Source organism: Heptranchias perlo, unplaced genomic scaffold (genome assembly GCF_035084215.1).
Source record: "Heptranchias perlo isolate sHepPer1 unplaced genomic scaffold, sHepPer1.hap1 HAP1_SCAFFOLD_1308, whole genome shotgun sequence".
NCBI classification, from domain to species: domain Eukaryota; kingdom Metazoa; phylum Chordata; class Chondrichthyes; order Hexanchiformes; family Hexanchidae; genus Heptranchias; species Heptranchias perlo.
The window spans coordinates 17,666-42,221 of record NW_027138546.1 but is presented as its reverse complement, the minus strand read 5'-3'; the positions used below and the strand labels follow the sequence as shown (position 1 = coordinate 42,221).

At 48.9% G+C, this 24,556-nt stretch overlaps 1 protein-coding gene across 1 annotated transcript in view; it reads right to left on the bottom strand.

The window, feature by feature from the left end:
• Window positions 1-1,783: 1,783 nt before the first annotated feature.
• LOC137308424 (zinc finger protein neuro-d4-like) overlaps window positions 1,784-24,556 on the bottom strand; it is a gene marked incomplete at its 3' end in the record, with an annotated part of 29,459 nt that continues 6,686 nt past the window's right edge. The window contains exons 2-7 of the mRNA XM_067977153.1: window positions 15,391-15,551; window positions 10,037-10,144; window positions 5,153-5,280; window positions 3,832-3,921; window positions 2,594-2,672; window positions 1,784-1,938 (exon numbers count right to left, since the gene is read on the bottom strand). Of these exons, the coding sequence (XP_067833254.1) occupies window positions 1,784-1,938; window positions 2,594-2,672; window positions 3,832-3,921; window positions 5,153-5,280; window positions 10,037-10,144; window positions 15,391-15,551 (721 nt within the window). The remainder of the gene's footprint in view (window positions 1,939-2,593; window positions 2,673-3,831; window positions 3,922-5,152; window positions 5,281-10,036; window positions 10,145-15,390; window positions 15,552-24,556) is intronic.

The window sequence follows — 24,556 nt, the reverse complement described above, 5'->3', positions numbered from 1 at the left end:
GCTACCATTTTTCACATAAAAGTTTTGCGTGGATTCCTGGTCCAAACATACTCAAGAGAACTGCTAGACCTGTGAAGCTTTTATTGTTTCGGAACAGATGACGTGAGGCACTGTCATTTGCTCTTGCTTTCTGTGTAATCTTACTTCTTAATAAATACCAATTAGTAGCTTTTAGCCTGAACTATATGGCCTGTTAGCATCACGTTCTCTGTCAGTTAGAGAGATCAGGAATACATGGTGGCATCACACACTATTTCTGGTGTATAACCCAATTGTGAAAGTGTTCACAGTTCACCTGGTGACCTGCTGCCCTAGATAGTTTAGAAACCAGGTCACGTTCCAGTACATAGGAGGCCTCTGCTTGCTTATGGAAGCTGACTTTTGTGCTGTGCACAAGTAAAACCTATCGAGACACTCGTGTAATATAACTGTATGTAGATGGAAAAAAATTAACTATCATTTTCAAAAAACAGACTTTTGATGGGTCAATTTTAACCTAACCTGCCCGTTGGGAAACTGATGGGATTGGGTGCAACACTGGATCGAAACCAATAGTCAGTGGAGAGTAACATTGGGCGGGATGTAAAACCAGTGTTCCACCCTGTCCCATGGGATTCCCACTCAGTGAGTTAGGTTAAAATTACTGCCCTTGGTCTCTTATTTACCCCTAAGAAATTTCTGAACAGCTGTCCCAAAGGCCGGGAGGTAAAGTCACCGTCTGAGTAGGAAAGTCCCAGGCCTGATCCCGTTCTGATTGTCTGGAGCATCTCTGGGTTAGGGAATGGGGGTAAAACCAGTCTCCTGCTTCCTAACCCCGATGCCGTGAGCCCTGCTGATATCAGGATCAACGAAGATGGCCTCCACAGTCGAACAGTCCATCAGTGCTCACCGTCAAAGCTCTCACATGAACAATGGCCACTTGAACCAGGTATAGGTGTTGCCAACTCTCCAGGATTGCCCTGGAGTCTCCAGGAATTAAGCACTAATCTCCAGGACAACCAGGAGCAAAATTATAGGGGCAATAAACAAAAAGGTCCTTTGAACACTTTTGTTTACTCATTAGAAAAACATTGGACATGGGGGGAGAAAAGGCTGTTTGACTGACAGTCAAGAATTATCCAATCGGGGAATGAAGAGGCTGTTTGCTTTCAGATTGGCCATAGGTAGGCGGGGTGTGTCGATGATGGACGTGTCAGGCGGATAATGGTGGAAGTGTGGGGCTGGACATCATGAAGATGGACGTGTCGGGGGAGCAATGGTGGGAGTGTGGGGCTGGGCACCACGAGGATGGATGTGTTGGGCGACCAATGGTGGGAATCTGGGGCTGGGCACCACGAGGATGGACGTGTTGGGCGACCAATGGTGGGAGTGTGGGGCTGGGCACCACGAGGATGGACGTGTCGGCTGACCAATGGTGGGAATCTGGGGCTGGGCACCACGAGGATGGACGTGTCGGGCGACCAATGGTGGGAGTGTGGGGCTGGGCACCACGAGGATGGACGTGTCGGCTGACCAATGGCAGGAGCACGGGGGCGCGGGACGGTCGGAGGCAGGGGGTCATGTGATGAAACCTCCAGGAACATGTCCAACCAGAGTTGGCAACCCTTAGCTACAACACAGCGATCCTTGGACCAGCAGGCCCTTTGAGTGTTGCATCGATCGATGTACCCCTCAGACAAAGAGCAGCGACCCCTGGGGTACGAATGAGGCTTTAATTGGGGAAATGATCCCACCGGCACACACTCCCTGTAACGGCGCCACACTGCATCACCGAGGATTTTACATGAAGTGAACTTTTAGGCTTACGTTTGTGATTGTTCTTCCGATGGAAGGGTAATGTGTGTCGTTCCAGCTCCTCTTCCCCCTCCTCTTCTGCCAGGTGAGTGTGAGTGTAGTGGTAGCTCAGGCCTGGGCGGTTCTTGTATCGTTTCCCACAGACTGCGTGCACAAAAAGGGGAGAGGACATTAGTTGCCTCAATACTGCGAAAACCAGCGGGAACAACCCCCCCTCCCCGCCCCCGAAAAAAAAGGCAAGAAATAAACAGCCATCTTTGTCGCTGCAGTTTATCCTTTTCAATCACTTGAGCTTCAGTCTTTGGTGTCAGCCCTGGCTCAGTCCGTAGCACTCTCGCCTCTGAGTCAGAAGGTCATGGGTCTCAAGTCCCCACTCCAGAGACTTGAGCACGTAATCCAGGCTGACACTCCCAGTGCCAGTACTGAGGGAATGCCGCACTGTCGGAGGTGCCGTCTTTTGGATGAGACGTTAAACCGAGGCCCCGTCAGCCCTCTCAGGTGGGTGTGAAAGATCCCACGGCCACTGTTTCGAAGAAGAGCAGGGGAGGTGTCCTGGGCCAATATTTATCCCTTAACCAACATCATTAAAAAGCAAATGATATCTTCGTTATCACATTGCTGTTTGTGGGATCTTGCTGTGCGCAAATTGGCTGCTGTGTTTCCTACATTACGACAGTGACTACACTTCAAAAAGTACTTTGTGGGCTGTAAAGCTCTTTGGGACGTCCCGAGGTGGTGGAAGACCCTCTCTGAGTGATTTCCTTGCTATCCCCACCCTCCAATGAAGGGGTCTACGTACTGTCACAGACGTACGGCTTGTCTCGGTCCTCCAGTGACGTTGGATCTTGTCTCTTTCTCATTCCTCCGATGCCACAAGTCTGGAAGAGAGGGCAAAGAAGTCTGGAGTTACCTTTAAGCCCAGAGTGTCTGCGTCTCGCAGTGAAATACAGTCTTATCTTAAGCCCCGAGACGTGCACACCTACTGACTTTTCGAATCATAAAGCACAGAAGGAGGCCATTCGGCCCATTGTGCCTTTGCCGGCTCTTTGGAAGAGCTATTCAATTAGTCCCACTTAGGAGCATAGATCAGGAGCAAGCCATTCAGCCCCTCAAGCCTGTGAGTTAATGAGTTAATGGTTGATCTGTAACCTGACTCCATCCACCCGCCTTGGCTCCATATCCCTGAATACCCTCGGCTAGCAGAAACCTATCGATCTCAGATTTTAAATTATTAATTGACCGAGCATCTACTGCTTTTTGTGGGAGAGAGTTCCACACTTCTACCACCCTTTGCATGAAAAAGTCTTTCCTAACTTCTCTCCTGAATGGCCTGGCTCTGATTTTAAGGTTATGTCCCCTTGACCTAGACTCCCCCACCAGCAGAAAAAGTTTCTCTCTATCTACCCTATCAATTCCTTTCAAAATCCTGAAAACCACAATCAAATCACCCCTTAACCTTCTATATTCCAGGGAATACAAGCCTAGTTTATGTAATTTCGCCTCATAATCTAACCCTTGGGACTCTGGTAACATTCTGGTTAATCTGCGCTGCATTCCTTCCAAGGCCAGTATATCCTAAGGTGCGGTGCCCAGAAGTGTGCACAGTACTCCAGATGTGGTCGAACCAGGGCTTTGTGTCGCTGTAGCAAAACTTCCTCCCTTTACAATCTAGCCCTCTAGTTATAAAGGATAACATTCCATTAGCCTTTTTGATTATATTTTGCACATTTTAGTGATCTGCGCGCATGCTCTTTCCTCATAGCCCTGCAATTTGTTCCCCTCAAATCTCAAAATTGGTGCCACTGTTTCTAGATTTACCTCATCCCCTCTCCTACTCTTTTCACAGGCCCGACAGAAGTCATATGACTTCCTAATCCCCCCCCTATGGTCTGATGGCGGGTGGCAGGGGAAACAATCCCCCCCAATTCTAAGGGCCTTGTCTTCTGGCTCCCAGTTGCCCCACAACCCCATCCAATAACAATGATCGCGAAGCCCCGCACTGAAATGCACGCCTAAAATAAAAAAAAAACAACTTACTCTTCCTTTGGTTTTATTTTTCCGCTTTGGGACATCTTCCTCCAGATCATCAGCCTCGATTTCGTGAGGAAAATCGCTCGCCAGAATCCTCTGGGAAAGAAAAACAGGTTTGAGAGCATTGTTGAGACGAGGTCACAGCTCAGGGGTTGCCAACTCGGGCTGACGTAGCCCTGGAGGTATTGTCACATGACTGCCTGCCTCCAACCGCCCCGCCCCCGGCACTTCCGCCATTGGTCGCCCGACACGTCCATCCTCATGAGGCCCCGCCTTCCCACGGCCAATTGGAAAGCGAACAGTCTCTCTTTTATCCGATTGGATGATTCTTGACCATCAGTCAAACATCCTTTCTTCCCCATCTCCAATATTTTTACAACTAATTAACGAAAATGAAAAAAAAACTTTTTATTTTAATGCCGCAATAGTTTTACTCCGGGGTTTTGCTGGAAGCAGTGTTCCAGGAGTTTAATCTCTAATTCCTGGAGACTCCAGGACAATCCTGGAGGGTTGGCAACACTAGTGACAGCCTGCGGCATGGGCCTACAACATAGGCCTTGAAAAGGCCAGAGAAAAGACCCTGGGCTAAATTTTGTCAATGCCCCGTGTGGTGGCAGGACTTGGCACATTGGAAAATCAGAGGGCAGTGAGCTGACGGAATGAGGCCTCACAAAACGGGGCCTCTCGACCCCACCCTCACAAATAAGAAAGAACGAACTTGCATTTCTACAGCGCCTTTCACAACCTCAGGATGTCCCAAAGCGCTTTACAGCCAATGATGTACTTTTTGAAATGTAGTCACTGTAATGTAGAAAACGCGGTAGCCAATTTGCGCACAGCAAGCTCCCACAAACAGAAATGTGATAATGACCAGATAATCAGTTTTAGCGATGTTAATTGAGGGATAAATATTGGTCCAGGACACCGGGGAGAACTCCCCCTGCTCTACTTCGAAATAGCAGCCGTGGGATCTTTTACATACATCTGAGAGAGCAGGCGGGGGCCTCAGTTTAACGTCTCGTCCGAAAGACGGCACCTCCGACAGTGCAGCACTCCCTCAGTACTGGCACTGGGTGTGCCGGCCTAGATTTAGTGCTCAAGTCTCTGGAGTGGGGCTCGAACCCACAACCTTCTGACTCAGAGAAAGCTACCCACGGAGCCACAGCTGATGGTGTTCACCAATATCTGATCACCATTTTTTGATCGCCAAGGCGAGTGATGGGAATACTGCGGAATGGAGTCTATCATCTCCTTCGGCCTCCATCACAATCTAAACAGGATGGTCAAGTGGCCAATCGCCCAACCCCATATTATCAGGGGCACCTACCTGGCATTCACTAATGCTCTCCTCGTCTTTAGTCTCTGCCTTCTTCTCCACTGCCTCTCCGCACAGAAGAGCTTCCAAGGCTGGTCCCTCGGGTAACAGGCCCTCCTTCTTCAGGGCCACCTCAGTATCTGAGCAAACAGAGCGAGAAAAGAGGGCATTGGACGCAATGCTGATGGCCCCAGGCTTTGGTACTCGGCCTTCTGATGCCGCAGTGATTGGGTGTTACCATAGACGTCACCAAGGGAAACAAGGTGATCACACACTTAACGTTACAGCGCCCTATTAAATATTCTAGGAATGTTAGGAACAGGAGGAGGCCATTTAGCTCCTCGGGCCTGCTCCGCCATTCAATTAGATCATGGCTGATCTGTACCACCTCTATTTACCCGCCTTTGCTCCATATCCCTCGATACGCTTACCCAACAAAAATCTATCGATCTCAGTCTTGAAACCTCCAGTTGACTCCCAGCGTCCTCATTCTTGATTCCCCACCAGAGGAAATAATTTCTCCATATTTACCCTATCGAATCCTTTTAAACATTTTAAACTCCACAAAGCGAATGGTTAGGATCTGGAATGCACTGCCCGAGGGGGTGGTGGAGGCAGATTCAATCATGGCCTTCAAAAGGGAACTGGATAAGTACTTGAAAGGAAAAAATCTGCAGGGCTACTGGGGGAGGGCGGGGGAGTGGGACTAGCTGGATTGCTCTTGCATAGAGTCGGCACGGACTCGACGGGCCGAATGGCCTCCTCCTGTGCTGTAACCTTTCTATGGAAGCTACATCATTAAATAAATTTCCTAGAAGTAAAGGGAATTAGGGGTTACGGGGAACGGGCAGGAAATTGGACATGAATTTAAATTTGAGGTTAGGATCAGATCAGCCATGATCTTATTGAATGGCGGAGCAGGCTCGAGGGGCCGATTGGCCTACTCCTGCTCCTATTTCTTATGTTCTTATGTTCTAATTCTTATGATTCCTCGATCAGATCACCCCTCGATCTCCTAAACTCAAGGGAACACAAGCCAAGTTTGTGCAACCTGGCCTCATAATTTAACCCTTTCAACCCCGGAATCATTCAGCAACAACAACTTGCATTTATATAGCGCCTTTAACGTAGTGAAACGTCCCAAGGCGCTTCACAGGAGCGATCATCGATCAAAATGTGACACCGAGCCACATAAGGAGATATCAGGACAGGTGACCAAAAGCTTGGTCAAAGAGGTAGGTTTTAAGGAGCGTTTTAAAGGAGGAGAGAGAGGCAGAGAGGTTTAGGGAGGGAATTCCAGAGCTTAGGGCCTAGGCAGCTGAAGGCACGGCCGCCAATGGTGGAGCGATTAAAATCGGGGATGTGCAAGAGGCCAGAATTGGAGGAACGCAGAGATCTCGGAGGGCTGTAGGAGGTCACAGAGATAGGGGAGGGTCTGATAACTACACTTAATGTGGAACGGAGCAACACAGACCAGAAAGGCCTCAGCTGCGACTCCCAGGACTGGGCCTGATTGCGACCAGGATGGGGAAGGTCGGGAGGGGTGGGGGAGGCAGGGGAAAAAAAACCTTAATATCTCTCTAGTGATTCTTGCTGATAAGTGGACTCTCAGTTCATGACAGGATACTCTGACAGGGTGAGATGAAGTAGGTTGGGAGGAGGCTTGAGTGGAGCATAAACTCCAGCATGGACCAGTCGGGCCGAATGGCCTGTTTCTGTGCTGTACGTTCTATGTGAGGATAAAGCTTGGTTGTGGTGCTCCCACGGCCTGCTGACACTCTGTCCAGGCGTGAGGAACGGGTATTTGGCTGAGATAGGAAGGTGACTGTGACCTGTGGAAGTGTAATCCAATGCTCGAGAGAGATGAGGGGAAAAAAAAATGGAGGTAGGGCATGAGGGGGAGGAGAAAAAGGATTGAATTTTAAAAAATCAACCCCACACTTGTAACGCAGTCAGTAACGACTCCTCGCTCCTGAATGCATGCAGTTTATCCACAGAGTGTCGCTCCTGCCCGCCTCCCCTTTAAACGTGAACCTTTAACTCGCAGCCGCTCAGAGGGGATGAGGCGCTAATTTGTTGTCTGTTAATTAAACGTCCGATCAGTTATTAGTCAGGTCCCGGAGGAGGCAGAATCCACTTTGGCAATTCTTAAAGGGGGGGCGACAATCGCTACTGGACAAGTGCCGACAAGCTACTGGATTTCAGTTCGAAGTGAAAAACTGATCAATTAGAGAGTGAAGCACTGATCGGCTGCTCTGGGATGGTTCATCAATCAAATGGATTTATCAATGATTTGCTAAACCGCTCAGCCCTGGTGGTAGTGACAAGAGGCTCTTAAAGGTACAGCACATAGAATTACATAGAAATAACAGCACAGAAACAGGCCATTCGGCCCAACTGGTCAATGCTGGTGTTTATGCTCCACACGAGCCTCCTCCCTCCCTACTTCATCTCATCCTACCAGCATATCCTTCTATTCCTTTCTCCCTCATGTATTTTATCTATCTTCCCCTTAAATCCATCTACACTATTCACCTCAACTACTCCTTGTGGGAGCGAGTCCCACATTCTCACCACTCTCTGGGTAAAGAAGTTTCTCCTGAATTCCCGATTGGATTTATTAGCGACTGTCTTATATTTATGGCCCCTAGTTTCGGTCTCCCCCACAAGTGGAAACATTTTCTCTACGTCCACCCCATCAAACCCTTTCATAATCTTAAAGGTCAGGTCGCCCCCCAGCCTTTTCTTTTCTCGAGAGAAGAGCCCCAGCCTGTTCAATCTATCTTCTTGTGGTGATTCGATCCTCCGACAGGACAGGCCACGTCTCCTTTAATTGGCACAGTTTTGCTGCCTCTGTCAATTTATCCGGTGGGCCCAAACAGGCGATTGGGCGCTCTGCCACCTGCCCTTGGATCCGTGCCAACACACCCCCTTTTCCTGTTATTTTTGCCCTCTCCACCTTAAGCCTTGGCAAAGGCTACCAACGAGTGGAAACGCTTCTTTTTTTTGAGCCGTTACAAAGAATTTTTGTCCCCCTATTCTGGCCTTTCCCTTTAACTGTCCGCATCCCTTTAAATTTCAACTGCATTCAATTTTCCAATGCCACATCCCAGCGCGGTCCCAAATCTGTGAATAATTAAGCCAATAGATGACCCTGGAAAATTGCGTGCTCTTAGCACATTATCTGTCTTCCGGCCTCTTAATCACTCAGGGCTGAATTACGATATGTGGTGAGTGTAACGTACTCGGGAGGAACAGGTGACTTTGGACCTCTGGTTCCCAAAGCTCTCCACCACTGGGGATTTCCTCACCTCATGTCTGGGTCTGTTGTCGACTCGTTGATAGAGATTGATTGCTATGATTAGTCAATAACTCCATTATCGTTGTATCATGCGATTACCGGGATGGGTAGAAGGCGAACTAGATGGACCTTGGTCCTTTCTCGTCTCGCAATTCCTACGTGGACAGCGGGCAAAAATTGGTCCCAGAACCTTCAGGAGAGGAGGGCAGAAACTGGGAAATAAAGTCTCCAAGTGTTGGAGCCCGATAATAATGAGAACAGGCCATTTCCAGAAGGTTGGAGTAGACCCTGGCTTCCGGCCCCATGTTCCTGCTTTCATGCTGGAAGTAGTTATAGGAACAGGAGGAGGCCATTCAGCCCCTCCTGCCTGTTCTGCCATTCAATTAGATCATGACTGATCTGTATCCTAACTCCATCTACCCGCCTTGGTTCCATAACCTTTAATACCCACTTACCCAACAAAAATCTATCAATCTCAGTCTTGAAATTTTCAATTGACCCCCCCAGCCTCAACAGCTCTTTGGGGGAAGAGAGTCATTTTAAGGCCTGTTGTGTTCGTCGAAATCTGTTCACATCCAACACATCGAGACTATCAGTCTATTAAACTCGTAACAGAGTCCGTCACTGTACAATCATCACTTCCACCTGACACTAGGTATGAACGGCTGCATTGGAGACTCTGGCAAGAAAATGAAGATTCTGACAGGACAATCTTTTTATTATTATTATTATTGAGAAGGACTAACAGCTCGTTTATTGTTACTTAGGGAACTTCTGACTGACTGAACTGCAGGCCGCGAGTCCTTTTCGCACTCTGGGGGTACACAGTTCTGAGTTGGTGCTACTACCGTGGAGCCTCCCCTCCCTCGACTGCCCACCTTGGAGAACTGTGGGCGCGCTGCCTGCGACTCCGTGACATTCGCAGGCCGCGGGCAATGCCAGCTCAGAAAATCCGTCCTTCTGGATTGGAAATGACTCAACGCTCTTGCCGCACAAGATGGCGGATCGGTCACGCGCTTTATCTGGCTTCTTGTGACCCGCGCACAAATCTTTACTATTCCGCCAGGTCACAACTGCCACTTTTACACCCAACGCGCACTAGTTTACGAGTAAATTGCCCACAATCAGTTGGTGCTTTTTTAATATATGTACACAAGATGGCGACAGAGTTGGGAAAGAGACTTCTGGAAACTGCTCCACAGTGTCACCTAATGGCTAAAGCCTGTAACTACACCGTGACCGTTGACATAGGAATTTACAATGGTAAACGTTGACAGAAAAGCACGACCAAAAATCATGGCAACAGGAAATAAGGTTTGTGGACAGGAACATATTTTTTACGGAAAAGCGTATCTATGATTATTTTACTAAGTGTACATATTATTTTACAAAAATCACATTAGGCCTGAGGTGTTTCCTAGCAACCAGCTCAGGACCAGCACTGGCTGAGGCCTGGCAGTAGGCCGCTTTGCTTGAGCCCCATCCCACAGGTGGGGAAAAAAACCCAAAAAGTTAATAAAAGATAAATAAAATTATTAAATCATTTTCCCCCTAATTGGAGAGCAAATCAAACAGCAAGAAAATAACCCTCTTACCGAGTTTAATTTCGCAGGGTCTTAGCCGTGGGTCTTCCAGGATATTCAGGCGTCTTTTCTTACGCCAGCAGCGAGCAGGGTAAGTGTACAACTGTCCTGGGGCCAACCCTAAGAAGAGATAAAGAATCAAGGTCAGATATTTTAAATAGAACAGAGAAGGTCGCGCGGAGATTTGATCGAGGTATTCAAAATCATGAAGGGTCTGGACAGAGCGGATAGAGAGAAACTGTTCCCATTGGCGGAAGGGTCAAGGACCAGAGGACGTAGATTTAAGGCGATTGGCAAAAGAACCAAAGGCGACATGAGGAAAAACGTTTTTACACAGCGAGTGGTTAGGATCTGGAATGCACTGCCCGAGGGGGTGGTGGAGGCAGATTCAATCATGGCCTTCAAAAGGGAACTGGATAAGTACTTGGAGGGAAAAAATTTGCAGAGCCATGGGGAAAGGGCGGGGGAGTGGGACTAACTGCATTGCTCTTGCGTAGAGCCGGCGGGGATTCGATGGGCTGAATGGCCTCCTTCCATGCTGTAACCTTTCTATGATTCTATATTTGGTGATGGCTGAAGGAAATGTGCACATATGTAATTTAAAAAAAAAATGATAGATAGATTTATGTTGCAACCAAAACCGTGTTACAGCAAGTGCAATGGGGAGGAAGATAGTCCTGCAAAGGGGTCAAATATACCCTGGGTACTGACCAGGAGGCAGTCAATGGGGCAGGAAAATCAGCAAGAGGACATGGGATCAGGAATGGGAAGAGAATCAAAGAACCAAACAATAACACAAGTCTCCTAAACTATCTGGGGGAATCCTTGTGCCAGTTTCCAACCCCAATGTCACAGGCAAACTTTCCGATTGCACTGCTGTATTTTGCTTTGACCATTTTATTGCCAATTTAGGTACAGCTGTGCTTTAAATCTTTGACGGGCACAGCACCACACGAACCCTCTGCTCAATAGCCCAATATTGGCCTTAGAGGGAGTGCAGCGCACATTTAGCAGAATGATACCCGGGGCTAAAAGGGTTAAATTATAAGGCTAGGTTACATAGACTAGGCTTGTATTCCCTTGAATAAAGAAGATTAACGGATGATCTAATTGAGGTTTAAGATGATTAAAGGAGTTGATAGGGTCGATAGAGAGAAACTATTTCCTCTGGTGGGGGGAGTCCAGGACAAGGGGGCATAACCTTAAAATTAGAGCTAGGCCGTTCAGGGGTGATGTCAGGAAGCACTTCTTCACACAAAGGGGAGTGGAAATCTGGAACTTTCCCCCCAATAAGCTGTTGAGCTCAATTAAAAATTTCAAAACTAAGATTGATAGATTTTTGTTAGGTAAGGGTATTAAGGGATATAGAACCAAGGCGGGTAAATGCTGTTGAGATATACATCAGCCATGACTTAATTGAATGACAGAACAGACTCAAGGGGCTGAATGGCCTCCTCCTGTTCCAAGCCATCTCTTGCCCAGGTTACAAATCTCTTTTGCCCTGTCTCTCGTTGGGAAGGGGTTTGCCTTCAACATCGGACATTGGAAGCCAGGAGAGCTGATCTGGGATCTCCTCAGAAAGTCTGTCCCCCAAGTGCGTTGCTTGGGAATTTATTTTGGTGCTTTTCATCAGCTCTCAGTGGCAGCATCCGGGCACGTTTGTACTGGGAGGTGCACAGTCAGGCCTGTAGTTCAGGAGAAATCAAATTACCTGCTTGAGGCATGGCTTCTCGGCTTTGCTTTAATTAAAACCAGTTAAATATTCACATCGCTGGCTGCACGGGCCTGTGGCCGACCTCCGACCTCACGGCACGGTTCAGCGGGAGCCTAGAGTCTAATTGCGGTAAAGGACTCCCATTAGTGTGTCACAACACGGCCCTTTTCACCTCTGGGGGGGATCCTCAGTCTGATTCTAGCCCCGACTGATGGGATGAAGGTCTCCCATCTCTGTTCGATACAGACTCTAACAACAGTAAACTGTGCAGGAACCAGAGGGTGAACCCATGAATGTCAGCTGAGGTCGCCAGGCAGCCATCTTGGTAACCGAGTGCCTGCTGAGTAACAACAGCATCTTAGCTAAGACTAGAACTTAAGTATCTAATTGAAAGAGGTCCAAGTTTAATATCATTCTTTTTGAGCCATTTTTTCTTGTCTTACTTTCTTTTCCCCTTTTCTCGCCCCTCCTCTCTCCCCCAGGAAGGGGGTGGGTGGCGGGGGTACGGGTTCCATGGCAACCGGGTGCTCTTTACTCCTGAGCCTGGTCAGCGAACGTAAGCAGAGGAGGCGGGGAGGTTTAGGGAGGGAAGTCCTGAGCTTAGGGCCTAGGCAGCCGAAGGCACGGCCGCCAACGGTGGAGCGATGAAAATCGGGGATGCGCAAGAGGCCAGAATCGGAGGAGCGCGGAGATCTCGGAGGGTCGTAGGGCTGGAGGAGGTTAGAGAGAGATAGGGAGACAAGTGGGGCAATGAGGGAGATTCCAGGTGTGTGGGATTTTGGTTCTGAGGGAAGTTCGAGCCCATTTCTCACGGGGCTATCCAGCGGGAGGAATGAGTTAATGGAACATGTTGAATAAACAAACAGCCACAGATCAATAAGTTTTAAAATGGCTTTATTTTTTATGGGAAAAACACTTTTAAAACAAGGTCCTGATTCCTCTGTGTTGGTGTGGAGACGAGTGGGAGGAATTAATAACATTTTTTTTAAAAAGGCAGCAGTAGGAATTAAATAAAAAGAACAGTAAGAGGACTTAATTTAATAAAAACGGCGACAGGAAACCTTAATCAAATAATGTGGAGGCTGCCAAACAAAGGAGGGAAACAAAATTAATTTCCCTGGAATTTTTTTTCAAGATCTGCATTAGAACTGCCTCCTACTCATGTGAATTCTCTTCCTATCTCTCTGTTTTAATGGAGGCAACAGCAGGGGAAATAATTAAAGAAGAAACAGCGAGGGGAGTAATTAATAAACTAAATAAGGAGCAACGGCCGTGGGCTTGAAGTACAGCAGAGTGAGTGACCAGAGAGGGTGGAGAGGTGAGAGGCAGAAAAGGTGAGGGGTGCGGGGGAAGCTATGAAGTGACGGAGTGCGTCCAGAGACAGCCTGGGGGTGCTGAGAAGTGAGGTAGGAGTGGGATGGAAAGTGTTGGGAGTGCAGGAGTAGTGTGAGTGGGAAATGAAGGACAGGAATGGGCCAAAGGCACAATGACAACAGGTCTAAAGTAAAGGAGCAAGAGGAGGTGGGTGGTGGGAACAGGGGAGGCGCAATCACGCCACCTGGTGGCAGGAGGTCTGTCATAACAGTGTGACAGGCAAATGTTGACATACAGTTTTCCCATTATAAACAAGTGACATGTTAACATAGGGTTTCACATTAGAACCATTGATATTAAAAGCGTGGCTCAAAAAACATGGCAGAGGAAGAGTAATGTGTATAAGAATATGCAAGACTTTCAATAGTGTATATTATCAGTAAAAATAATAATATATAAAAAGATGGCATGCTCAGCTTGCATTTCTAACTTGTAGCATGGAAAGCAATTGAGCTCTGAATGATCCTGCCCAACATTTACATAACAGTCAATGTTAACTTAACAGCATTTAGATCTTGAGGCCTTAAAGGGACGTGCTTTATATTGGCAGCAGACTAAGACACTGTGTGTTATAAAGCATAATGCCCCTGTCCTTAAAGAAAAGTGTATCGTTTGATGTACCATGAATAATGTCACAGGAACTCAGCTAGTAATATATCACATGCCAAATGTCACACCTTGTAACCGATGCAAAATAATCTTAAAACACTGGTGGCCGCAGAGCTGCAAACTAAAACTGACACATTCTAACCTGCAAAGTGCTCTGGTCAAATGGCAATTAAACTCAGACAGTGAGCCCAGACCGTGAGCCCAGACTGTAAGCCCAGACAGCGAGCCCAGACAGCGAGCCCAGACAGCGAGCCCAGACTGTAAGCCCAGACAGCGAGCCCAGACAGCGAGCCCAGACCGTGAGCCCAGACAGTGTGCCCAGACTGTGAGCCCAGACAGCGAGGCCAGACAGTGAGCTCAGATAGTATGCCCAGACTGTGAGCCCAGACAATGCACCCAGACAGTGCGCCCAGACAGTGAGCTCAGACAGCGAGCCCAGACAGCGAGCCCAGACAGCGAGCCCAGACAGCGAGCCCAGACTGCGAGCCCAGACAGCAAGCCCAGACAGCAAGCCCAGACTGTGAGCTCAGACAGTGTGTTCAGACAGCAAACCCAGGCAGTGTGCCTAGACAGTGAGTTCAGACAGCGAGCCCAGACAGCAAGCCCAGACAGTGTGCCCAGACAGTGAGCCCAGACAGTGAGCCCAGACAGTGTGCCCAGACAGTGTGCCCAGACAGTGTGCCCAGACAGCGAGCTCAGCCAGTGCTTATTTACAGCAATTATATCTCCTGGTCCCCGGGGCCACCTTAAACACAACTCCACCTTATCACCGGATTGATACATTGTGCTTTCGGTGATATAATGCTTTTGTCCTGGGACATCCACTTGTATTCTATATATAACTCTATCCATCTATAATCAGGGCTTATTCCCTCCTCGTTTCAGGATTCGCCTTTATTCCAGATCCTGCTACTGGGTTTTGATTTCATTCCAATGAGTTTTTGTGACAGATTTTCGTTCAATGTGCATCTGACAAAAATGCTGCAGCCTAGAGAAAAAAATTACATCCAAGCACTGCACCAAATTAACCCCTTCACCACCCGGCATCAGTGAGCTGCATTCTAATACTTCCTCTATCTAACTCGTGCTCAGCTGTGGGTTTCAAACTCCTTTTTCTCCTGGTCCAAATGTTCTCCACGCTTATCCAGAAGGCGATACATTATAAGGACAAGAGGAAAGAAAGAAAGACCAATTTGCGCACAGCAAGATCCCACAAACAGTAAAGCGATAAATGACCAGATCATCTGTTTTTAGTGATGTTGGTTGAGGGATAAATATTGACCCCAGGACACTGGGGAGAACTCCCCTGCTCTTCTTCGAATAGTGCCCGTCTGATCTTTTACCTCCAGCTGAGGGGGGCAGACGGGGCCTCGGTTTAACCTCTCATCCGAAAGACGGCACCTCAGACAGTGCAGCACTCCCTCAGACAGACCACAAGGATCGCAGGTGTGAGAGGAGCAAAAGTCCACTCTGGTGCAATAGAGAGATGGGAGTCAAAGTCAAAAGAAAGAGAGAACGTGCATTTATATAGCGCCTTGCACCACCTCAGGACGTCCCAAAGCACTTTTTGAAGTTTAGTCACCGTTGTAATGTAGGAACATTGAAATCTCACGACCGCGCCCTCCCCCACCCCCACTCCACCCAAACAAAACAGAAACTAAAGACGTGCCTGGGCCCCGGTGAGTCTTTTCCATCCAGATGTAGCAGTTGTTCTGGGCGACACCAGTCTGCGAGTCGAGGAATGGGAGACGCATGCTCCGCTCAGCGCACAGACGCGCATTGTAGCTACGACAGTGCTCGATCGCCTCACGGTAAAAATCCTCGCCCAGCCTGAAAAGCAGGAGACAACGGAGAACGCGTTAGTGTCGCCTCAACTCAAACATCTCAAGAACCCGTCACCTTCCTTCAGTGACATGGCAACCGCAGAATTCCCTCAGAGTGAAATTGCCAGGGGAATTGGAACACTTAAAATAATAGATACCTGGGAGCGAGTTACAGGCTGGAATCTAATCGAGGGGTTCAGAAGGTTTATACATAGAATAATAGATGGCCAGGAGTGAGTTACTGCCCATTGGCTCACAGCAAGGTGGCACAAACAGCAATTAAATAAATGACCAGATAATCTGTTTTAGGTATAAATATTGGCCAGGACACTGGGAGAACTCCCCTGCTCTTCTTCGAATAGTGCTGTGCCCATTAGGGATCTTTTACGTTCACCCGAGAGGGCAGACGGGGCCTCGGTTTAACATCTCATCCGAAAGACGGCACCTCCGACAGTGCAGCACTCCCTCAGTACTGGGCCTGGGAGTGTCGGCCTGGATTTTGCGCTCAAGTCTCTGGAGTGGGGTTTGAACCCACGACCTTCTGACATCAGAGTGATACCCACTGACTCACGGCTGACACAATATTGGTTTCTTTTCAGCCTAATTTTCTCCCCTCCTGTCCTGAAAGTGGGGATACTGTTTCTCACCCATCAGGTACCATTCGTCATCTGAAGGCCATCTGGTGGGCATTTCAACTGCAGTGTGCTTCACCTCCTAGCTGGCAAATCCCACACACATTCCAGCAAGGGGGTCAGCGGACTGTGATTAGAAGGGGGATCTCCGCTTTCTCTTTCCCCTGCCTGGGCCAAGCACACTGAGCCCGATGCTGCGTAGCACAACCCTTCATCAACCCCATCACTGGACACCACACAGAACCACACAGATCACATAGAAGGTATAAGTCAGGGTGTTTGCTGATTTTTACTTCAAGTCGGTGCGGGGGGGTTTTTACTGGGGGGGGGGGGGTACTGCTGATTAGTTACAGTGTTTGTTGGTGGGGTTGTTTTGGCTCGTCTTGAAGTTGTTTTTTCCAACTAATTCTGGAACTTTCCTTCCTGAAACCAGGACGCCAAAGGACACACGCGAAAACTTTTGCAGTTTAGTTTGGTGGTTCCTCGATGTTTGTTCCGCTCAGTCGCTGCTTTAAGGACTTTGGCAGCAACTTGACAGAAAATTGACCAGCTGTTGTTCTCAGGCACAGAATTAGCCACCACGGCAACCGCTTATAAACTAGGCGTCGGACGATGCCTCTCCTGGTAGACTTGCCGTCTGGTGTGGTGCTTCGCCCCCTGGAGACCAGGAGGTGTGTGCGGAGCTCAGCCGAGGGCCAATGGTCTAGGCTGACACACCCAGTGCCAGTACAGAGGGAGTGCTGCACTGTCGCAGGTGCCGTCTTTCGGATAAGCCGTTTTTAAAAAAACCGAGGCCCCGTCTGCCTCTCAGGTGGGTAAGGGGGTCGGCTCTATTTGGGGTTTGTTGTGTTGTTTTGGGTGTGTTTTTTTGTTGTATTTGTTTTTGTTTGGGTAGTGAGATTATCCGGTCATTATCACATTGTGTTTGTTGGGATCTTAGTGTGCGTTAATTGGTGCCGTTTCTTTGCGTAAATGTTGCCGCTTTTCACTTGCTTTAAAGTGTCTTGGCACTTCAAAGTAGGTTCTGGCTAGAAGGTGTGGAGGTCTTGAGGTAGGAAAGGATTGTAATATCTCTTATTTTATGGGCTAGAGAGAGGGATGGAATCGATTCTGCTCTGAAAGGGTCTGGAGTGTATGGATATCAGATTGGAATAGGATTAAACTTAGCCGTGATGCCACCCATGGTTAAATAGTCTGTTGACATTCATTGTCTAGGCTCACACACGACGAGGCGACTGGTGTCTGTGGAACTGTACCCCAGCGTCATCGGTGAGGGAACAAAAAGGCATCAGGATGGAGTGCCCCTTTAAATACTGTAAAACCCAGTGTATAAGTTACTCCCCCATTTTATGGCTGCTTTTTCAGTTAAATAGATAAGTCTATATAAGTTACTCTGTGTTTCCGGAGTACATAGCAACAGAAGGAAAGATATGCATTTATATAGCGTCTTATCTTTTCTCCCATAAACACCTGCTTGATCAGCACCCCATCCACCACCCTAAACATTCACTCCCTTCACCACCGGTGCACTGTGGCTGCAGTGTGTACCATCCACAGGATGCACTGCAGCAACTCGCCAAGGCTTCTTCGACAGCATCTCCCAAACCCACGACCTCTACCACCTAGAAGGACAAGAGCAGCAGGCACATGGGAACAACACCACCTGCACGTTCCCCTCCAAGTCACACACCATCCCGACTTGGAAATATATCGGCCGTTCCTTCATCGTCGCTGGGTCAAAATCCTGGATCTCCCGACCTAACAGCACTGTGGGAGAACCTTCACCACACGGACTGCAGCGGTTCAAGAAGGCGGCTCACCACCACCTTCTCAAGGGGCAATTAGGGGACGAGCAATAAATGCCGGCCTTGCCAGCGACGCCCGCATCCAAAGAATGATAAAAGAAATCTCAAAATGCTTTTAATGCGCTGAATTACGCTGACGTGCAGCGATGGTTCTTGTGCAGGTGAACACGGCATCGCTAACACGCACAGCAAGATCCCACAAACAGCAATGAGATAATGGACCAGACAGGGTTTTTTTTTTCTGCTGGTGTTGGCTGAGGATCGAATGTTGGCCAGGTCACCGGGAGAGCTCCCTGCTCTCTGAATGGAGCCGTGGAGTCTTTAACATTCACCTGAATCATTACAAGAGGCAGGCGTGATTTTAACATCTCATCTGGAAGACTGTGCAGCACTCGCTCCCCCGATGTGGCACTGAAGTGTCAAGCTGGACTTTGGACTCAGGCCCTCGCGAGGGGCTTGAACCCAGAAATCTTCCGACTTGGGAGGGAGAGTCCTACCAACCGAGCCAAGCTGTAAGGAGCGCGATCCACACTCTGGTCACGCCCACCCTGGGCTCGCTGACCTACACTGGCTCCCGGTCCGGCAACACGTCAAATTTAAAATGATCATCCTGTGAGTTCAAATCCCTCGCCCCCTCCCTATCTCTGTGACCTCCTCCAGTCCTACAACCCTCCGAGATCTCTGCGCTCCTCCAATTCTGGCCTCTTGCACATCCCTGATTTTAATCGCTCCACCATCGGCGGCCGTGCCTTCAGCTGCCTGGGCCCTAAGCTCTGGAATTCCCTCCCTGAACCTCTCCGCCTCTCTCTCCTCCTCTAAGGTGCTCCTTAAAACCTACCTCATTGACCAAGCTTTTGGTCACCTGTCCTAATATCTCGTTATGTGGTTCAGTGTCAAACTTCTGTCTGATTTACGCTCCTGTGAAGAGCCTCGGGACGTTTTACTATGTTAAGGGCGCGATATAAATGCAAGTTGTTGTAGATTCTACAGCAATTCTTCATCATTTCAGGTCAGACATTTTACCTTCTCTGTATCTTATAGCTTAAAATGGCTCCACATTACTGCACATGTGCAGCACAGATGTACAGACGGTTAAAATATTTAAAGAGAATTGGTTCGTAAAAATTTGTCTTAATTATTCTGCACACAGCTGAACCCTGATAAACAGAGACGAGGTTGTGCCAAATAGTTTTGGGCCTGGACTTGCGTCGGGTCGAGGTTACAAGATAACCATCTTGGAAAGGCTTTTTTTTAAACCGCAGCCCATGTAATCTTTCACTTAGCAATTCAATCGAAATGCAGACAGAAAAAGGCGTTAACAGTAACACAGATTTCATACAAATATCTAAACGTGGCCACAGACTGCGGTGGGGGGGGGTGGGGAGAAGGGGTGAGGGGGAATGGGGAGGAGGAGGGGGAATGGGGAGGAGGAGGGGGAATGGGGGAAGGGGCGTGGGAGAGGGCGGGGAGGGAAAGGGCGGCAGGAGGGGAGGGGGCGAGGGAGGGGAAGGCCGGGAGGAGGGTACAGGGAGGGGAGGAGCAGGGGAGGGGTAGGGCAGGGAGTGGGAGTGAGGGAAGGGAGGGGAGGAGGGGAGGGAGTGGGGTGAGGGAGGGCGAGGAGGTTGAGTGAGGGGAGTGGACGAGGGCAGGGAGAAGGAGGAGGAGGAGGGAAGGATTGCCTTAGCCGCTGTGCGTGTCGGCATTGAAGAGTGGTCAGTGGTCGTTACATGTACTGGCGGCAGCGATTCCTCCATCCCTTAACAAGCAGGGGTCAACCCTGATGGCAAGTCTACCCTCCCCGGACTGGGGATACTGAGGGCAATTGTAGCAGCCCTACCGCTGCCCCATCTGAGAGCTACTAACATAACTCAATCCAAAGATTGTACCTTCTGAGTCAGCCCAATCCCACCCCATCCCCATTCCCGACATGGCCAAAACCCAACTCCAACACAATCCCACCCCATCCCCATTCCCCAAATGGCCAAAACCCAACTCCAACACAATCCCACCCCATCCCCATTCCCGACATGGCCAAAACCCAACTCCAACACAATCCCACCCCATCCCCATTCCCGACATGGCCAAAACCCAACTCCAACACAATCCCACCCCATCCCCATTCCCCAAATGGCCAAAACCCAACTCCAACACAATCCCACCCCATCCCCATTCCCCAAATGGCCAAAACCCAACTCCAACACAATCCCACCCCATCCCCATTCCCCAAATGGCCAAAACCCAACTCCAACACAATCCCACCCCATCCCCATTCCCAACATGGCCAACACCCAACTCCAACACAATCCCACCCCATCCCCATTCCCAACATGGCCAACACCCAACTCCAACACAATCCCACCCCATCCCCATTCCTGACATGGCCAAAACCCAACTCCAACACAATCCCACCCCATCCCCATTCCCAACATGGCCAAAACCCAACTCCAACACAATCCCACCCCATCCCCATTCCCCCCACGGTGAATCCCAAGGAAAGGCAGGAATATCAGTGTTGTGTGGAGCGACATGCTGGGAAGGAATGGGGCAAATTAGTGGAGAGGGTGCAGAACATTAAACTGGCCTCGATCACAGCGACCATCTCACTTCAAAGTAATTCATTGCATGTGACGGGGTTGTGAGATGTTTTGAGAGATGTGATAGGGCAGGAAAAATCAGAGAGCAAGTTATTTTCTTAATGGCGAGAGACTGGAAAGTACTGCAGTACAAAGGGATCTGGGGGTCCTAGTGCAAGAAAATCAAAAAGTTGGTATGCAGGTGCAGCAGGTGATCAAGAAAGCCAACGGAATGTTGGCTTTTATTGCTAGGGGGATAGAATATAAAAACAAGGAGGTATTGCTGCAGTTATATAAGGTATTGGTGAGACCGCACCTGGAATACTGCATACAGTTTTGGTCTCCATACTTAAGAAAAGACATACTTGCTCTCGAGGCAGTACAAAGAAGGTTCACTCGGTTAATCCCGGGGATGAGGGGGCGGACATATGAGGAGAGGTTGAGTAGATTGGGACTCTACTCATTGGAGTTCAGAAGAATGAGAGGCGATCTTATTGAAACATATAAGATTGTGAAGGGTCTTGATCGGGTGGATGCAGTAAGGATGTTCCCAAAGATGGGTGAAACTAGAACTAGGGGGCATAATCTTAGAATAAGGGGCTGCTCTTTCAAAACTGAGATGAGGAGAAACTTCTTCACTCAGAGGGTAGTAGGTCTGTGGAATTTGCTGCCCCAGGAAGCTGTGGAAGCTACATCATTAGATAAATTTAAAACAGAAATAGACAGTTTCCTAGAAGTAAAGGGAATTAGGGGTTATGGGGAGCGGGCAGGAAATTGGACATGAAGCTGAGTTCGGATCGGTCAATGCCCTGTGGGTGGCGGAGAGGGCCCAGGGGCTATGTGGCCGGGTCCTGCTCCGACTTCTTGTGTTCTTTAGATTTGTGGTTGGGATCAGATCAGCCATGATCTTATTGAATGGCGGAGCAGGCTCGAGGGGCCGATTGGCCTACTCCTGCTCCAATTTCTTATGTTCTTATGTTCTTATGTTCTTATATTGTAAGTCTTTTCTTGTCCCACCGTCACACAACCAGCTCCTTTAAGGAGCGATGCCTTTAACCTCCTGTCATATAATTACCTCACTTTTGCTTACTGCAGCTTGTGCTAATTTCTCAGTCACACCATCACTGCTGTGTTAGCTTGAGCCAGATGATTCTGCTCATCGCTGAATTCTAAATCAACAAATCGAGCAACATGCCCCGAGGCTCCCCTGATGGCTCGGCTGGTTGAGGCAGTGAATTACTGAGCCAAGCAGGCCCAGGAAGGTCTCAGGTACAATCTCCCTCCGGCGTGGAGTTAACAGATCTCAATGGGTAGCGTAAGTAAGAAAGAACCTGCATTTATATAGCGCCTTTCACAACCTCAGCACGTCCCGAAGCGCTGTACAGCCAATGAAGAGATTTTGAAGTGTGGTCACTGTTGTAATGTTCTGTCATTGGCCTCAGTACCCCAGGGTTAGGCTTGGAAAGAAGACCAATCAGCCAGGTTGCCCGTTGCTAATCGCCATCTAGTGACCCGTGCTGGGGGCAAACGTCCGGGGGGGAGGGCAGGAGCCAGCTCGGCCGTCACAGTCCCACGGTTGAATAGCCGGCCAGCACTCACTCTCTAGGATCAAGCGCGGACAATGGCAGCTTGGGAGGGGCGGCCGGGTGCCCCTGGTGCCAGTGTCCAAAACGACCGGTCCGAGGAGAGGGAGGGGAGAAGTACAAGGGAATGATAAACGGCCCGGTCACTGAGCTAGACAAGAGGCTGTGGCCTTCGTCCAAGGCTTGGCGCTCGGGTTGCCAACTCTGGTTGGACGTATTCCTGGAGGTTTCATCACATGACCTTCCACCTCCCAACTGTCCCGCCCAGTCAGACAGCCACCCCCCCTCCAATATTTTTATAATGAGTAAATAAAACTATTCTTTTTATGCCCCTAAGATTTTTTCCCTGAGTTGCTCGCAGCAGTTCCAGGAGATTAATCTTTGATTCCTGGAGACTCCAGGACAATCCTGGAGGATTGGCAACCCCACTTTGTGCGTGCGCACACACACAATCAATCAATCAATCAATCAATCATACACACACACGCACACACACAATCAATCATACATACAGACACATACATACACAATTACACATACAGACACACACACACACACAATCACACACACACAGATACAGATACAGACACACACACAATCACACAGACACACACACACACAGACACACAGACACACACAATCACACAGACACACACAATCACACAGACACACACAATCACACAGACACACACAATCACACAGACACACACACACAATCACACAGACACACACACACAATCACACACACACACACACAATCACACACAATTACACACACAGATACACAATTACACATACAGATACAGACACACACACAATCACACACACACACACACAATCACACACAATCACACACACACACAATCACACACACACAGACACAGATACACAATTACACATACAGATACAGATACAGACACACACACAATCACACAGACACACACACACACACACACACAATCACACACACACACACACATACAGATACAGACACACACACAATCACACAGACACACACACACAATCACACACACACAGACACACAATCACACACACACACAATCACACACACACACAATCACACACACACACAATCACACACACACACACAGACACACACACACACACACACAATCACACACTGGGTCGTTCAGCTCCTCTCCTGCAGAAGACTAGTGACATCATCGCAATAACAAAACAAATGCCAGAATGTTCTATTAGGCACTGAATTTATGGGCTGTCTGGGCGACATATAATGACTGCTGCATAGTGATACTGACTTCACGGAGCACATTTAACCAGAAGCAGTGCTTTATGATGCTTTTAATGTATTCCCATATTTTATTAATCAACCAAGAAATCAATACCATAGTAGATTAGACTGGGAGTCTCTTGACCCTCTCACCAGCCCAGATCAGAGCAGGCTTGGGGCAGCATTAACGTAAGATGCGTCTGAGAGCTGCTTTGGGAACAGCATCACCTCCGAGCTCCCCTCCAACTCACACCCCACCCTGACTTGGACGCAAATCGGCCGTTCCTTCATCGTCGCTGGGTCAAAATCCTGGAACCCCCGACCAGAAACCACCGTGGGAGATCCATCACTGCAGGGACCTCAGCGAGTCGTGGAGAAGGTCCACCTTCTCCGGGCAACTAGGGGGTGGGCAATAAATGCGGCCACATCAAATAAAATCTGCGTGTTTCTCCTTTATGTTCATCAGGGTGGAGGGGATGGGACAGTTTCCCAAACCCCAGTTGTCCAGAGCCAAGTAGGTCGAAGTTTCGGCTCTGGGCTGGGGCGTGTACACCGATCTCTGCACCAGGGTGGTAACTGAGGCAATTGCATCTGGACTCAGTGCCCCTGGGTCATGTCAGGTGCTTGGGTTAGGGGTTGCCAACCCTCCAGGATTGTCCTGGAGTCTCCAGGAATTGAAGACTGATCTCCAGGACACTGCTGCGAGCAAAAACCCGGGAGAAAAATCGTCAGGTCGTTAAACAAATGGTGGGCTTTTTAAAATTTTCTTTGAACACTTTCGCTTATTAGTTACGAAAAATATTGGAGACGGGGTGGGGGGGGGGAAAAAAAGGCTGTTTGACTGACAGTCAAGAATCATCCAATCGGTTAACGAAGAGTCTGTTCGCTTTCCAATTGGACGTGGGAAGGCGGGCCACCGCGAGGATGGACGTGTCGGGCGACCAATGGCGGGAGCGCGGGGTGGGCGGGGCGCGGAGCGGTCATGTGATGAAACCTCCAGGAATACAGGCAACCAGAGTTGGCAAGCCCGTTCAATGAGCCTGGGTGAGGGGGAAGAGAGAAACCAGACAGGGTTTCTCCTCACTATCCAGTGATTCCTGCTGGAAAACACTCGTGTTTGGACATTTGGATGAAGATCTCATCAAGAATGTGATTTCTTGGAATTGA